Source organism: Halictus rubicundus, chromosome 3 (genome assembly GCF_050948215.1).
Source record: "Halictus rubicundus isolate RS-2024b chromosome 3, iyHalRubi1_principal, whole genome shotgun sequence".
Lineage (NCBI taxonomy): Eukaryota > Metazoa > Arthropoda > Insecta > Hymenoptera > Halictidae > Halictus > Halictus rubicundus.
The window spans coordinates 4,233,327-4,248,433 of NC_135151.1; the positions used below are offsets into that span (position 1 = coordinate 4,233,327).

The 15,107-nt window shown below is 38.5% G+C and overlaps 1 protein-coding gene across 1 annotated transcript in view; it reads left to right on the plus strand.

Moving 5' to 3' along the window:
- The window catches only part of LOC143352437 (lachesin), a 90,529-nt gene that overhangs the window by 56,579 nt on the left and 18,843 nt on the right, over nucleotides 1–15,107 (plus strand). Inside the window, exons 2-3 of the mRNA XM_076784921.1 lie at nucleotides 1,950–2,039; nucleotides 7,381–7,502. Of these exons, the coding sequence (XP_076641036.1) occupies nucleotides 1,955–2,039; nucleotides 7,381–7,502 (207 nt within the window). The 5' untranslated portion in view covers nucleotides 1,950–1,954. The remainder of the gene's footprint in view (nucleotides 1–1,949; nucleotides 2,040–7,380; nucleotides 7,503–15,107) is intronic.

A 15,107-nucleotide genomic window follows, 5' to 3' on the forward strand; every position in this document is an offset into this window, starting at 1 on the left:
CGAGGATACTCTCTCTGAATGGAGGGTAGAAACTGAAAAGGGAAGAGCAGAGGGTGGGAGGAGGAGGAGGCACCCACCATTCGAGTATTATTGCGGTGCTGGCCACGGGAGGGTGAGGATGGGATATATCAACGGTTGGCGTTTATGTGGCGACCAACTGTCGAGTTAATATTCACGCGATTCAGCTTGACCCTCCCCCTCGGTCTCCTTCCTCCAGACGACGTCGCGAATTTCTCGGCTGCGAACCCCCTCGCCCTTCAGATTACCCGTCCCTTGTCCTTTCATCCCTCCTAGCTACCTACACCCGCTGTGCTAGCCTGATTCGCTAAGACAAGGAGGCTGAAATTGCCTTTGCAAACTGGGGATGCGTTTTCGAGAAATTGCTGAAAATGTTAGGTTAGTCCAAACACGTTTCTTTTGCAGTGTCACGCTGCGGTAACCCCGTGACACACAATTTACTTTCAAGATTTCAGAATGAAACGCGCTATTTAATTCTTCGTACTATTATAATGGGGATACTTTTACTATCACCCTTCAGATTACCAAACATTTGTCTTTTCATCCCTCCAGGTTCTGCGAGCTTACACCCCACGTGATGCTGGGCCTGGTAAGACAAGGAATTGTCCTGGAATTGGCACTGTAAATAGGGGATGTATTTGGAAATTTGCAGAAAATGTTGGGGGTTGTTTCTGTAGAAGTTCAAGTGACTCATTTCCAAGCCCTCTTAAAGATTGCAAGAGACCATTTGGACGCTGTCCGATGCGACTTGACAATTTGTCAAATTATGTACGCAAATATCTTCACAGTTTCAGTTCCGATGAAATAAAAAATCTGAGACGCGTCATTTTCATCTGTTCTAGACTATGGATCTTCCTAAAAATTTTTAAGTTTCTTAAAAAATGTCCTAATATATAGTTTTCTTAAAAAATTTTAAATTTTCTTTAAAAATGAACAAACGACCATTACTCGAATTTGGATGGCTAAATTTTCAATCACACGAGTGGAATGCAATCTGTAAAAATTGGTTGCTCACAGTAAAGGTTCTGAAGACTCGTGTTATCTCGGCCACGAGGGTAAACAACCCCTGAATAAAAAGGTCCTGTGTCCACAAATAAATTGGATCGAAGGACCAGGAAGTGGAATTTAATTTGAGTGTTTAAAAAGTGAAGATAGGATTAGAAGGGTTTGTGTGTCGTTCGAGAGATGAATTGGAAGGATAACACTCTTTGGGGTAGCTGGTGACAACCCCTAGTTGACACAGTGCAACAGAAAGCTCGAAACAGATGCATTCTGCAAATGGTTACTTCAAAAACTTTGAAAAGCTGTGATATTCTCAATTTTCAAGCCTTACATGCGTTTTGATCACCATATTGTTTAACAAACCAATTAGCATGAGGTTCTTCGTAGAAGTTAGAAGAATTCGTTTATTAAAAAATTTCTTTACACATCACCTAGCAAACATTATATCTCCTAAAAAGAACTCAAATCTGGATTAGATCTGGGCTAGCTGAAATTACACGAAACGACTCGGCAAATTTGAAAAATGTTACAAATTAGAAGGGTTAGTATACCAGAAAATTTCTCGTACACTACCGCTCGAAAGTATCCCGACACCCCGCGGTGGATACATCGATGAATCTCGTATTTAATTTTAGTGTGGTATTGGTAAATTCCACACACGTAATTTTTAATTTAAAACGTTAGATATTTCATAAGAAAGTGATAAAAATCGACAATAACTTTTATGCAATGCTAATACATATTTCGCAAGTGTCCGGATACTTTTGAGCGGTAGTGTACGTATCATCTGGTGTGAACTAACTCTCCGATCTTCTCAACGAAAAGTCAATTGACTCGGTGTGATTTTAAGAGAGTTATTCTCATTTAAAAAATATTCGAATATACACAAAGGGTTGATGTGTCTGACGAAAATTAAATTTCTGTTGCAGAACGTATGGCGTATGGCCGACTCTATGGCATGGCATCGCGGGACATTGTTCTTTGCTTCTTTCTCGCCTCCTTCCTTTATTCAAGTTTCGGTAAGAGTCAAATGATATTTCGGGGCTCGAGTACTCCTCACCCGATTACCAAGCCCGAAGCTAGGAAACAGGAAGAGAAGAGGGAGGTACCATACCCCAAGAAAGAGCGAGAGAGAGAGAGAGAGAGAGTGAGAGAGAGGAAGAGAGGGACCTAGTAGAAGTTTCAATTGGCCGCAATACGAAGCGAAAGTTACAAGTTTTTAATCCCTACAAAATCATGGGAACGAATCTCACCGTTGTATCCGTAATAGCATCCCGCCGTACTTTTTCTCCAGGCTTTCTGTCCCTCCTCCACCTTCTCTCCCCATCCCCCGTTGCGTTTCTTTGCTCCACTTTTCGGTAAGAATCAAATAAAATGCTTCTAAAAGCACTATCGGGAGTCCTCGGCTTCCCGTAAAAGCATTCCCGCGAACCAGGCAAGCCAGAAATTACGTGTACATCCGAACGTTACGATTGTTTCTTCCACCCGGGGCGAATTAAAAAGCAAATTTCGCTCGTTAGGCGCGCCAACAAACTCCTACAGGCTGATTCAACCGCGGACCTCGCGGAAACGCCGTTTCTCCGGCTAATTCTCGCGAAAAATCCGCCGGCTCTCTACAAACACTCATAGGAAGCCCAGACAGTAGGATTTTCGAAAGTGGACGCTATAAATTAGCGTAACGTGTCGCCGGACTGTGAATTTCGAGTCTGAAAAAAATATTTAATTTGCTATTCTTCTGCTTGAAACAGTGCTACACGTTTTTATTAATTTTCTCTCATTTTTATTATATGGAAGTGACCCCTAGGGTGTAAACGTTTTTACGGTAACTGTAAACGTGGGTGTTTTCGTGTCGAATGCATTTTTTTAGTTCTTTAAAACAAATCTGGAAAAATTCATATAGTACCTTCGAACGTGCTACGTTGACCCTTTTTCACTCCGGAATTTTTTCGACACCTGTTAAATGTTGCCTCAGCCTCGAGTGCAAAGGGTTAATTTAACATATTATCGCCTGGACACGAATGAACCCCCTCTACAGTTTATAAGGGTTAACCGATTTGGAAAATGAGCGGCTCGGATGGCAAGGTGTCAAAGAAAAAACGACGACAAATATACAATAGTCGTCTATATTATTCACAAATAAAATCAATACGTGAAATATGAATTGTTTATGACTCTCCGTGTAAAGCATTCCGTTGTGTACTTTTCATTTAGAATAAATATCAGAAAGATAGAAATAGGAAAAGCAATGGGGTGGTTCATGGAGCAATATTCTTTACGGGCGTCACAAAAGGGCGTAGCAGGAAAAAAGTAACTGGGCGCAATATTTTTCTGCGACGTTCTAATATTAGACGGGCGACAGGAGTTCAGCAGACCATAAATCTCGCGGCGGTAGATTTGAATCGGCCTGTACGAGGCGTCGATAAAAGCGCCGCGGTTCAATTTATTCGATGCCGGGCGTCCGATTGCAACGGACAATTATTATTTAACAAGGCGAAACTCGCGAAGCATGCCCTGGTTATGCGACGCCCTTTCCCCTCTAGTTCCCTTTCTCTGTCGAATTCGATTCATGGCGAACCTGCGAAACAGCTATCTACCGATTTCGGTGATTTTTGGATATATTATAAAAATCGATACGTTGAGCAACGTTTTCCTTTGCACATTAGCGACGCGTGCCAAAGACGTGCAAGACAGACAGAATTCACTGCACGGTTAGGAATCCAATTAAGGTAAAGGTATCAGTAGTTGACCAGTTAAGAGAAGTTTATCACGCAAACAACAGTAACCGCTTGCTCTGTCATCAAATAGCGACAGTCGATGCCTGAAGACACTCTTTAAGTCTTCTAGATTATGTAACAATGCCACTTTTAAAAAAAAGTTTACTTATACAAATTTAAGGAACATATTTAAAAATTCTGTAATTGCTTCAGAAGTTGACCACTCTTAAACATGAAAAATCTAGTAATTGACCTTCTCTTCGTTAGTAGTTGACCACTTATACTAGAAAGAGGGTTAAAGCAATAATGTTGGGAATCATTTTAGTATCATTTAGTTTTAACAATTACTAGCACAAATTACAATTAAAGAATAAAATAAGAAATAAAATAAATCAATTCCATAAAAAGTTCAATTCAGGAACAGAGTAGACGTTGCGAGTTCTGCTCGATTTCGTGGGCTCATTGATATGAGAAAGTACAGCCTTCCACTCGTAGTCCAGCACATCAGGCTTGTCTGGCCACTTCCATAATCGCCCGTACATTTTCATGGACGAAATAGTCGCTTTTGTTTTAGTTACACGAAGAATTTTTCCAAAAAAAAAAATTTCATCGTCTCTTCAGAATAATTTCTAAAGGAGCCCTTGATAGGAGGCATCTCTCGATAAGTAATGAAATAACTTCTGAAATAAATAATTAAATAAATGCATTTTAATTTTCCGTTGGTATTTATAATGTCACGCACATGGCTGTTTTAAAAGACACTGATCAATACTTGACCGTGAATGCAATCAATAGTTGACCATGTGGTCATCCTCTAAAACACAGCATGCTACAAAATTTATAATTATATTTTGTACTCTTAACAATCGTAGATGTAAAATGGATACATTATAAGTCGTAAACAAATTTAAACCAGTCACGTTAGTAATTGATCACGCCTGTCAACTTCTAAAAATTGTTCAAAAACAATATTCAATATTTGACCACCTAATAAACTATTGTTTTTCAGGTTAGAATAACAAAAACAATGCATTTATCACTTATAAAACTCTGTGAGAATATAAACAGCAAATAATTCGGTCGCGAAAAGTTCACAACGTATAGATTTCTTTACCTGAACCGTACAGCTTTTCTTAACAGAAACGTTAAGGAAATAGAGATATATCAGCATGTTACTAACCTTAATGAATTCAAACGTCCGTTATTACTATGCATACTTCACTTCGCATGCAATTCTTTTGAAATTTAAACAACAGATAGCATGGCATCCGAGATTCACTTTCATCAAAAGTGCACAGCTCATAAAAACCTTATTTTTTATGTTTTTCTATAAAATGGTCAACTACTGGTACCTGGTCAACTACTGGTGCCTTTACCTTACTGTGGGGGTGCCAATTACTGTGCCCATACTTAATTATACTTATTTTTAAAGCATAGGCAATATTAAAAAGGAGATATTACATTTTTTTCATTAAAATCAGTTAATATATATGCTATAGATCTGTAGGCACACGAATTAGTACCCCCACAGTAATTGGGTTCCTTACCCTAGTACCGACAGTTTTTAACGAATATTTCGGGCATTAAGCGAGATCGACGCTATCATGCGCAGTAAAAAGTTGTTCGAAATGCTGGGATTTAGAAGATATCCAAAAATCATCGAAATCGGACGGGTAGGTTCCGCAGGTTCACCCGATTCATTTTCCCGACCCCAAGGTCCGCGCGTGCCACGCGACAAAAAGCGCGTCGGAGAAAAGGAGCGAGGCTGAATGGCCGACGGGAAAAGAATTATTGCCACTATAACTTTGCCAGCGTGCCGTTCCCATGAATCTATGCGCGGCCGATATGCATGACGAACTAGATTAAGCCGATCGGTAAAAGAGATGTAAAGATTAAGAGAAATCAATATCGGCCCCGGAAGGATGAACGCTCTGCGAGCGAAAGAGGGACAGAGAGTGAGAGGGGGGGGGGGGGTGAACGAGGTTTCCTCGAACATAGATTTCGAACAGAGATTTTAGAAGATAATATTTGTCCGACTACCGAGTACAGGGTGTAAAACTGAACTTGTTACAATCGCAGATCTCGAAGGCTAAATATGAACCCACTGCACAGTTTTGGTATTGTAATTTCTCGATCGCGCCCCGCTAACAAATGGCACGTTTAAAATGGAAATGGGGACGTCGAGGAACGCTGGCAATGGATATATAGTGTGTCGTGGAAATCTTCTGCAAACTCGTGCCTCGACGCTGTGCCGATCCTTTAATAATTTTCATAATTTTTAGAACACCGAGATTAACGACCGAGTTGGATTTTTATTAAACAGCTGGGATCCCGCACGAGATTTATTTCAATTTCAACTTGTCTATACAATTTTGATATTCACTGTGTTGAGAATGAAAGTAATTCGAATATCAACATTTTTAGATTGCATCGTTTTAAAAAGGAAAATGTAGCGACATAAAATTTGTTGTTTCTGTAATTTTCTAAGCAATTGAAGACGCAGTATGTTGTAAAGTTTGCACTACCGGTTAATATCTTGAGTTAGCAGAATTGTTAAACCCCCGTTCCGAAACCTTAATTCCGCACTCCCCCTCCCCCTTCTTCTCTCACCCTTTTTGTCATTTTCAATTATCAAAGTTTTCCAAGTGCAGTTGTGCGTTTCCAATTTGAAATCTTAAGAAGTTAGATTGAAAATAAAAGCGAACGGAAGAACTAAAAACTGAAATTTCAACGTCTTTCGGATCTCTCCATCGCTCACGTTGGGATACAGTATGGTTTAAACAGATGGATGAATGATGAATGATGAATGAAAACTTGCGAACTTCGAGGTATAACAGGAAACTGGAGTTTCGGTGTACACGAACGTGATTACCGGAGTGCGGATCTTTATGCAAATATAGATATATTTGTGCGCCGATATGGAGAAATTGTGATCAAACAAAAATTTATCCTGTTCGTTAAAAATTCTACTATGCTTCAAAGAAGATAAAAATCATATTAACATATTCGAGTACCTACATTGTTCGAATAAATTTCATCCAAAAACAGCCGTTTGCTTTTAATTGAAATTTTTCTAGCTGAAATACATAAATTAATTGAACGTCACTAGATTGTATATTAGATTTTTCTTCAGAATTGTATGTCAATTGCGATCCAACTTACTTCTCAAAATTTAAATGATGCTTATCTATGTGAAGAATTTCCAATTTAAAATCTATTAAGTATTTATCAATATATATAATTATCAATATATAATTTTGGAAGTCCAGAAATACTATAAGTGCATAAAATCTGCAATAATAATTGTACATGATTGAAAACATCAAAAGGGAACTGTTCAGCATCAGAATAAAAAATGTCATTGCTTTTCTATTAGATCGGACTTAAATGTCTAGACATTAAAAAAAGTAGATTTGTATCCCGGAAACCATTCAATCAAAGTTCAGCAAAAGACGTTTGTTTAAACCAAATTCCCTCAGGATCCGGGCGCAGGTTATACCGCTTTTCTTTTGACAAAACTCTATGATTGTGCATTGCACTCAGCTTTGCGGCTCTGTGTGTAGTAGTTTTGCAATGCGAGCGCGGGCTAATTAGATATAAAGTTGCCGGATCGTTAATTACACGATCGTTAATTATGCCGAGCCAGGTCAAGCGATGCCAAAGTCCGAGCTCGAGCCCGAATTTCTAGCACTCCTGGAGAACCATACGGTCATTCAAGGTCGTAACGTCTCCTTCACCTGCATCGTTAATCATCTTCAATCTTACAAGGTAATTGCATCCACGTGTCGGTGTGTAATTAGTAAGTCGATTAGGGGCGTGCCAGGTCGAAATAGTACACTGCCGGCCGGCCGGGGACCTAATTCAAACAGACCAATTTTTCGAAATGTCACTAAAATCAACCAATACCAATCAATATGTGCCAATTATGCAGGTCAGAAACGTTCCTCAATTTTATTCGCTTACCTATAGTTTCTTCTTAACCCAAAATACTGGCACATACATTGAAAATGTTGGATTCAGTATCATTTGCAATTCGGATCATTTAAATGATTTTTTTATTGAGAAGCTGTAAGCTGTTTTGTGTCACTTGAAAGTGTATACGATTCTTACAGCTTCTTACGATTCAATAGAAAATTGTTTGGTAACAAATCATTTTGATAACCACATACGTTGATACCTCCATTTTTCATCATGTTCACGATTATTCTCATTTTTGATAAGTATACCTATTTACAAAGGGAAAAGATCACGATCGAGACATATGAATGGAGATCCGATTTTCAATTAATAAATTCAACACCCAATATAATTTTTACATTGAACTTCTTGTGTCTCTTTATAAGGCAAAACATTTTTTGCTGGACCAAAAGCATTCGATCATATTCGTGTCTTTAATTAGCATCGTTATTTTCACGCATCACAGTTTAATTACCAAGGGTTAAAATCGTTTCATTTATTTCTAAAAAATTCATTCCCGAGGAGGTTAAGTAATTCATTTTATTATTCTGAAACGAAAAGTAAGATTTAAAAGCAAATTGAAAAGATAAGACACTTTGTGTCACATTTTGCTCAAAAGAAACATAATTGGAAGGATTTGCGTGTAAAAAATAATGTCGTCTGTTGTTCATGGTAGTGTGTGTGTGTGTGATCCGTTTGAGTTATGCCTAATAAATCTCAAGCCAGCGTGAAACGATGTCACGCGGAGTTGATTGGAATTGCGTATGGTTGCGACACGGTGAAGTCTGCGTTTACAGGTTTTACGTTCGCGTGCAGTCACTGTAAAAACTTACCGGCAGATATTACCGGAGTTTACCGCGATATTCCGGTCGTATACAGGGATCGTTGCCAGAGAAATCTAGATACGAACGTGACCGGTACCGGGTGTCCAAAAAGAACAGCCGCAACGCCAACCTGTTAACAGGTCGACCTCTCCTCACCCCACATTGTATTTTTGGCAATTTTCATCTCTTCCTTTAACCCCTTCTCCAACCCCTCCTTTAAGCCCTTCGTTAAATATTTCTTTAACCTTTTCTTCAACTCATTCGTCAATCCTTTCTTTAAATACTTTTTTATTTATTTATTAACTCTCAGACAGTCCACCTTACAACTGTACAGGGTGAGTCACCTAACGTTTGCACCTCAAATATCTTTGTTGTTTCTAAAGATCTTTACTGTTGATAAAGGTCACCTTGACTTTTTTAAAATGGAACCACTCTTTTTTAAACACCTACAATGATAGTCCCTTTCATTAGGAATTCAGTGACAATAATTATTCCAAGGTCATTCAAGGTCACAGACAGAGTAAACGTATAAGATTTAGAATATGAAAGCAGAATACGTTTATCACAGTTGAGACTTGTAGTAAATAGTAAACATACTATGATCGTAGTTAAAGTAAACATACTAAGGTCCTTCAATGTTATTGTTATTCAGCATTCTTAATTACTATCAGTATGTTACCAAACGCTATATGGAATAATATAGTCACTGAATTCCTAATGAAAGGGACTATCATTGTAGGTGTTTAAAATAGGGTGGTTCCATTTAAAAAAGTCAAGGTGACCTTGATATCTCTAAAAAATTACATAAAAACAACATTTTTTTATGGCATCGTGTCAGCCCAATTGTACCATTCAACTTTGTCCTTACCATATTTTACGTATCTTTAGAAACAACAAAGATATTTGAGGTGCAAACGTTGGGTGACTCACCCTGTATAATTGATAATTCGACTGAAAAATGAGTAGATCAAATCCCAAACAGTAAAAATATTCCAAGGATATAAAAATATTGTTCTATTACTGTTGACTTATTAAGACGATTAGGGAAAGAATTGAATGCATACGGGGTGAGTCACCTAACACGTTTGCATCTCAAATATCTTTGTTGTTTTTAAAGATACGTCAAATGTCTTCCGGACAAAGTTGAATGGCTCAATGGGGCTCGCAGGATGCCATAGAAACAATGTTTTTGTTATTTTTTTTTAGAAATCTCAAGGTCACCTTCATTTTTTTAAACGGGATCACCCTTTTTGTGAACCCCTACGATGATAGCCCCTTTCACTAGAAATTCAGTGACTATAATTACTGAAGGTCATTCAAGGTCACAGACAGTGGAGACGTATAAAATTTAAGAAGATTATTTTTGTTAAAAGATAGCGTACAGATGAGTGCTCCAACAACAGTTGAAGATGTGCATCAGCGTACCATCACATCATGCACGAATATATCACCTTACAGGCACTTGTCAGAGTTCTACGTTTCCTCAGCCTGTGACCTTAACTGACCTTGAGTAATTATTAGTAGCTCCATATTTTGCAATGAAGTCACACAATTTTTATTTGCCTGAGAAATCCGGTCTATTGGAAATATTTAGGACTATTCAGCAACAGTAATCATCTCGAAACAAAATTCTCCTCGTCGCGCAATGTACCTCGAATAACGAGCTCATTCCAAAAAGAACGAGCACGTAATCGTCATTCTGCACGTCCGAAAACGTCCGCGCAAGGCCGTAAAACTACCTCGAGGAGAATAAATTGACAAAGCTCGAAGTCGAAGACGAAGTTGTTGTCGAAGGAAAGCTGCAATCCGCGAGTTTCCAAACGATTGTCCGTCCACAATATCACGAATCATATCTGGTAGCTGAACGATATTTCTCCGGGAACGCGGGCCTCAGCTGAAAACAATGCCAAAACGAGATGATCCGTCCCCTCTCCTCGTTCGGGCAGGTAAATCACGCAACACAAGGGGAGCCTACATGTATGTTGATAATGATAAACCGTGTGGACGTATATATATGTGTGTGTGTGTGCGTGTGTACGTGCAGGTTTCTCGATCAGTTCTGACCAGAGAAGCCCCTTGTGGGACAGAGCTGCCGAGTAATTCACTTTCGAGAAGAAGTCCAAGTTTGATTGCGCGCCCGAATCGACAATCGCTTCTATCGCGAGATGAAACGTTCTTGGCGCGTGTTCAGAGGATTTCGTCCTCGTGGATTCCGAGAATGGAACGGGAGAGAGTATATCTATATATATATATATATATATATATATATATGTACGTATAGTACGGCGAAAGAAGTGAGGAGAAGGAGAAAGAAGAAACTGGGAGAAGTTGAAGAACAGAGAGGGAAAAAGAAGTGGAAAAAGTGGTAGGCAACGGGGAGACTGCGAATGTTACTCGCGGCGCGGCGCGGTGGTGAGAGAGAAAAGACGCTGTACCAAAGAAGGGGTATAAATCAGAGCCGCTAATATAGAGCACAACATGAATGGGCCTGATTTTTGCCGATCCACCGAGTCTCCGCCTCGTCCTCTTCCTGTTCCCTCCTGGTTCCTCAAGGATCCCGGTATGCAACCCTCGGCAACTCTTAAAACACTATTTTAAGTCTTTTAGGGTGTGGATGAGAATAAGGGGAGCTGTTACGAGTTTCTTGACGATTCGGGGACTCGATGTCGAGTGGTTGTTGGCAGCTTCTCATTCGTTCTCACAATCAGTCAGGCAAATGGTTTTAAATTGTTCGGTACTTAACTTGGGATTTTTTACAATTATTAGTTGGATTGTTCTCGAATTTTTAAACTCTTTCGTCGTATTTTGGGAATTATTCAAATTTTTTTAGAATGATTTGTCACATTATCCTAAAATCCTTAGAATTATTTGTTACGTCATCCTAAAATCTTTAGAATTATTTTTCGGATTATTCAAGCTCTTATCACTTTAACCAACCATTTTTTAAAATCGCATACATTTTTAACGGCCCACTCTCTTTTAACGGATGGAACGCGAAATCGTGAATACATCGGAAGAATTAACGAGTATGATTCGGTTGGTTTTATCCTATCAGAGTTGTTAAGAGAAGAAATACAGTTTTAATTAGTGCAGACATTTTTTATTTTGCAGAAAAATCCACAGTAATTTTTGTGTATGATACTACGTTGCTGGTAAAAAATCGTGAACGCTATTGTTGAATGAGTTATTCGATCGTACATTAACACAGTGTCTACTGTTAGATGTTCCATAGAATCTTTTTAAATTTATGATACACAGTTCAGAATTTTATGATTGACTATTCGATGGCAGTGGCAATTTTTATCTTAAATCAACAAATTACATTGAGTAACGTAACTTGAACATTTTTCTTGAAATTATTATTTAAAAAAAGATTTTCTGGGACCTTTTTGGATTGAACACGATAATTGAAAACCCTATAGTCGTTTAAATTGATTGATTAAATATTTTTACCGTGGTGTTGTGTTAATAATTAATCCTCTCGCATTAATCCCCTCCTACTAATTTTTTCCCGATTTATAAATTTATTACATTGTCTCAATCACCCACATGAATCATGTCAAATTATTTACAAAAAATGTCCCCAGCTTACTCGATGTTCCAAACGAATGAAAGGGGTCGTTTATTAACGAACCGCGAGCAATGATCATTTTTCCTCGTCGAAGCGTACTAAATAACGCAACGGCGAGTAATTGTTATCAATCAAATTCGACTCAGCTTTGTCCGGTGATAAAATAACGAAAAACCGTGATATATTTTCTTTGACGTGAAATTGCAAAAAATTGTCTTTCTAAACGTTAATAATCATAATAATTATACTGCTATGTATTAGTTTCCTGACGCTAGACGCTCGGTTCTCGGCTGAATTTATAAAATGTCCGCTCGTAGGAAGAATTTAAGGATTTGGGATTTCTTTTGGAATTTTTTTATTCATTTTTTTAGATAGTTTTGTCCCATAGGAATTGTTTACCAATTTCATCCCACAACAGATTTCCTACTATCTCTGATAAATCGATTCCCGGACGTCGGACACCGTTCTAAATTTCCGTATCTAAATTTCATCTCAGTTTATGAAGTATTCGCCCGTATACAGGAAAAGTTTTCTTCGCCAACAACGTTTCTAGTATCTCCTATAAATTGATTTTCCGATATCGGACACTCAATTTCAACTATTTGTACTACTTGCACTCGGACACTTCTCTCGGATCATTTACCAGAATTATTTTAACAGAATCGAATGATAAGTGATCTCACCGAAATAATCTGCCGTATTTAAATGAAATTAGCCATGTCATTTTACTGAATCAGATCTGACGGGAAATATTCGATTTTATAAATACGGTAGACTCGATAGGTCCGTGTTTACGTTCGCTGTCCTTTTCTACGTTCGGCGCGGTCAACGAGGTCGCAAGAAAAATAGTAGCCCTACACGATCTATGTCACGGCACGGACCCGAGAATTGGACTTAGATCGAGACATTACTGTACATTTTACGCTAGATCCTTTTAGATTAAATTCACAATGTTTCTTAGATTAAAGACAACCTAGTGCAAAGTGTTGAACTTGATCTCGATTTGTGTTCTTATCATACGCACGAAAAATTTGCGAGACGGTGTTGCAGAGCTAGGTGTTCCGTGCAAATTGTTTGCTTAAAAAATCTCATCAGCCAACAATTTTTCTCGTATCCCCCATAAATTGATTTTCGATTCTGAATTTCGCCCACGTGTGAAGGAAAAGTTAGTGAGACGGTGTTGTACACATACAAGCCCGGTGTTCCGGTGGTGGATTGTTTGCTAGAAAAATTTGGTTCGGCCAACAGGTAGAGCGATTCTGTCTGCGTGGACGGCTCCGCAGTCTATCAGCGTTATTTATGCACACCTTAAATTCTATTGGATCGAAACCTGGGGGCCGCGGTAACCATACTCCCGTCGAGCATCGCGCATCGCGCACCGCGCGCCCCGTTCGCGTTCGCGTCATTCGAGAGCTTTTGTTCGCGAATTAAACGCCCTTTCAACCGTTCAATGGAACCGTCGTTTGATATACGACAGATCGAGCACGCAGCAAGTATGCACGCGCGCAAACGAGAGACCGATCAGAGCTAACGTGCCCGGATTGCAATTTGATTCCCGGAATCCAATAACAATGTTCATTGACTTGCGCACGCGATCCTCCGCGAGTAAATAATTACGTTCGCCGCGGAGTCATGGCATACAGTGAACCCTCAGATTCGCGGTAATGAAGAATCCTAGCGGACGGACCTGGCGGCCATCGGATTCTGCCGAATTTCGCTGGTGGATACGCGTTTTCGAAGTAGACCGATCTTTGTGCGAATTTTAAATCGATGATTCGTCCTAATTTTGTGCCTTTTATTTCGAATTTTTATAGCCATAAATCCTTAATCATTTACAGACTGACGGCTTCATGCTCGAAGTAGACTTCAGATCCTTATGAGAATTTTTAAAAAATTTGCAAAATTCTGTCAAAATTTTGTTTCTGTTTTTTAGGAATTTTTATAGCCATAAATCCTTAATCATTTACAGACTGATAACTTCACGTTCGAAGTGGAGTGTAGATCCTTATGAGAATTTGCAAAAAAATTTGCAAAGATCTGTCGAAATTTTGTTTCTGTTTTTTACGAATTTTTATATCCAAGAATTCCTGATGATTTACAGAACTGATAGCCTCATGCTCAAAGGAGAGTGTACATCTTTATGAGAATTTGCAAAAAAATTTGCAAAGATCTGTCGAAATTTTGTTTCTGTTTTTTACAAATTTTTATATCCATGAATTCCTGATGATTTACAGAACTGATAGCCTCATGCTCAAAATGGAGTGTTCGTCTTTATGAGAATTTGCAAAAAAATTTGCAAAGAAATGTAGATCTTTGTGTGAATTGCAAAAATATATTTCTGGAGATCCGTTTAAATTTTGTTCGTTTTATTGCGAATTTCTGTGGCCGTAAATTGCCGACGGTTTGCAGTCAAATAGCTATCTACAAAGATTGCAAAGTAAAGAGAAGCTGTGCATCCACCTATTCTTTACATCTTTTTTTGCGAATGTCCATAGCTATTGCATTACAAACATTTACAATAAAACAGTACATGAAAATTGCAATATAAAGAGAAACTGTGTATCCATCTATATTTTAATAATTATTTTACCAGATCCTATACCTATAGATTCCTGAAAATTTATACTAAAATAGCACTGCTCAAAATGAATTTTATCAGCACTCATTCGTTAACTTCTCTTCGAGTCGTTGAAAACGACTAGTGGTGAAACGACTATAAAATTAACGAAAAGAGTTATAGGAACTATAAAATACTTCCCTAATAGAACAAGAAAGTCGCAATTTACATTTTAAGATAAAACCTCAGTTAAATCTCTTCTCATAAGAAAAATTATACTACGATTCAGCAAGGATAACCGCTGCCAGAGGGAAGTCACGTATACGCGATGCCGGCTGATAACCGCTGGCTAACGAAATCACGCGCACGTGACAGCGGCCGTCACTGTTAAGGATTGCTTTATTTATCTGTATTCATAAAGTGGTCCGAAAAGCAACAACGTTCGCGTGCACGGTAAATAGAAA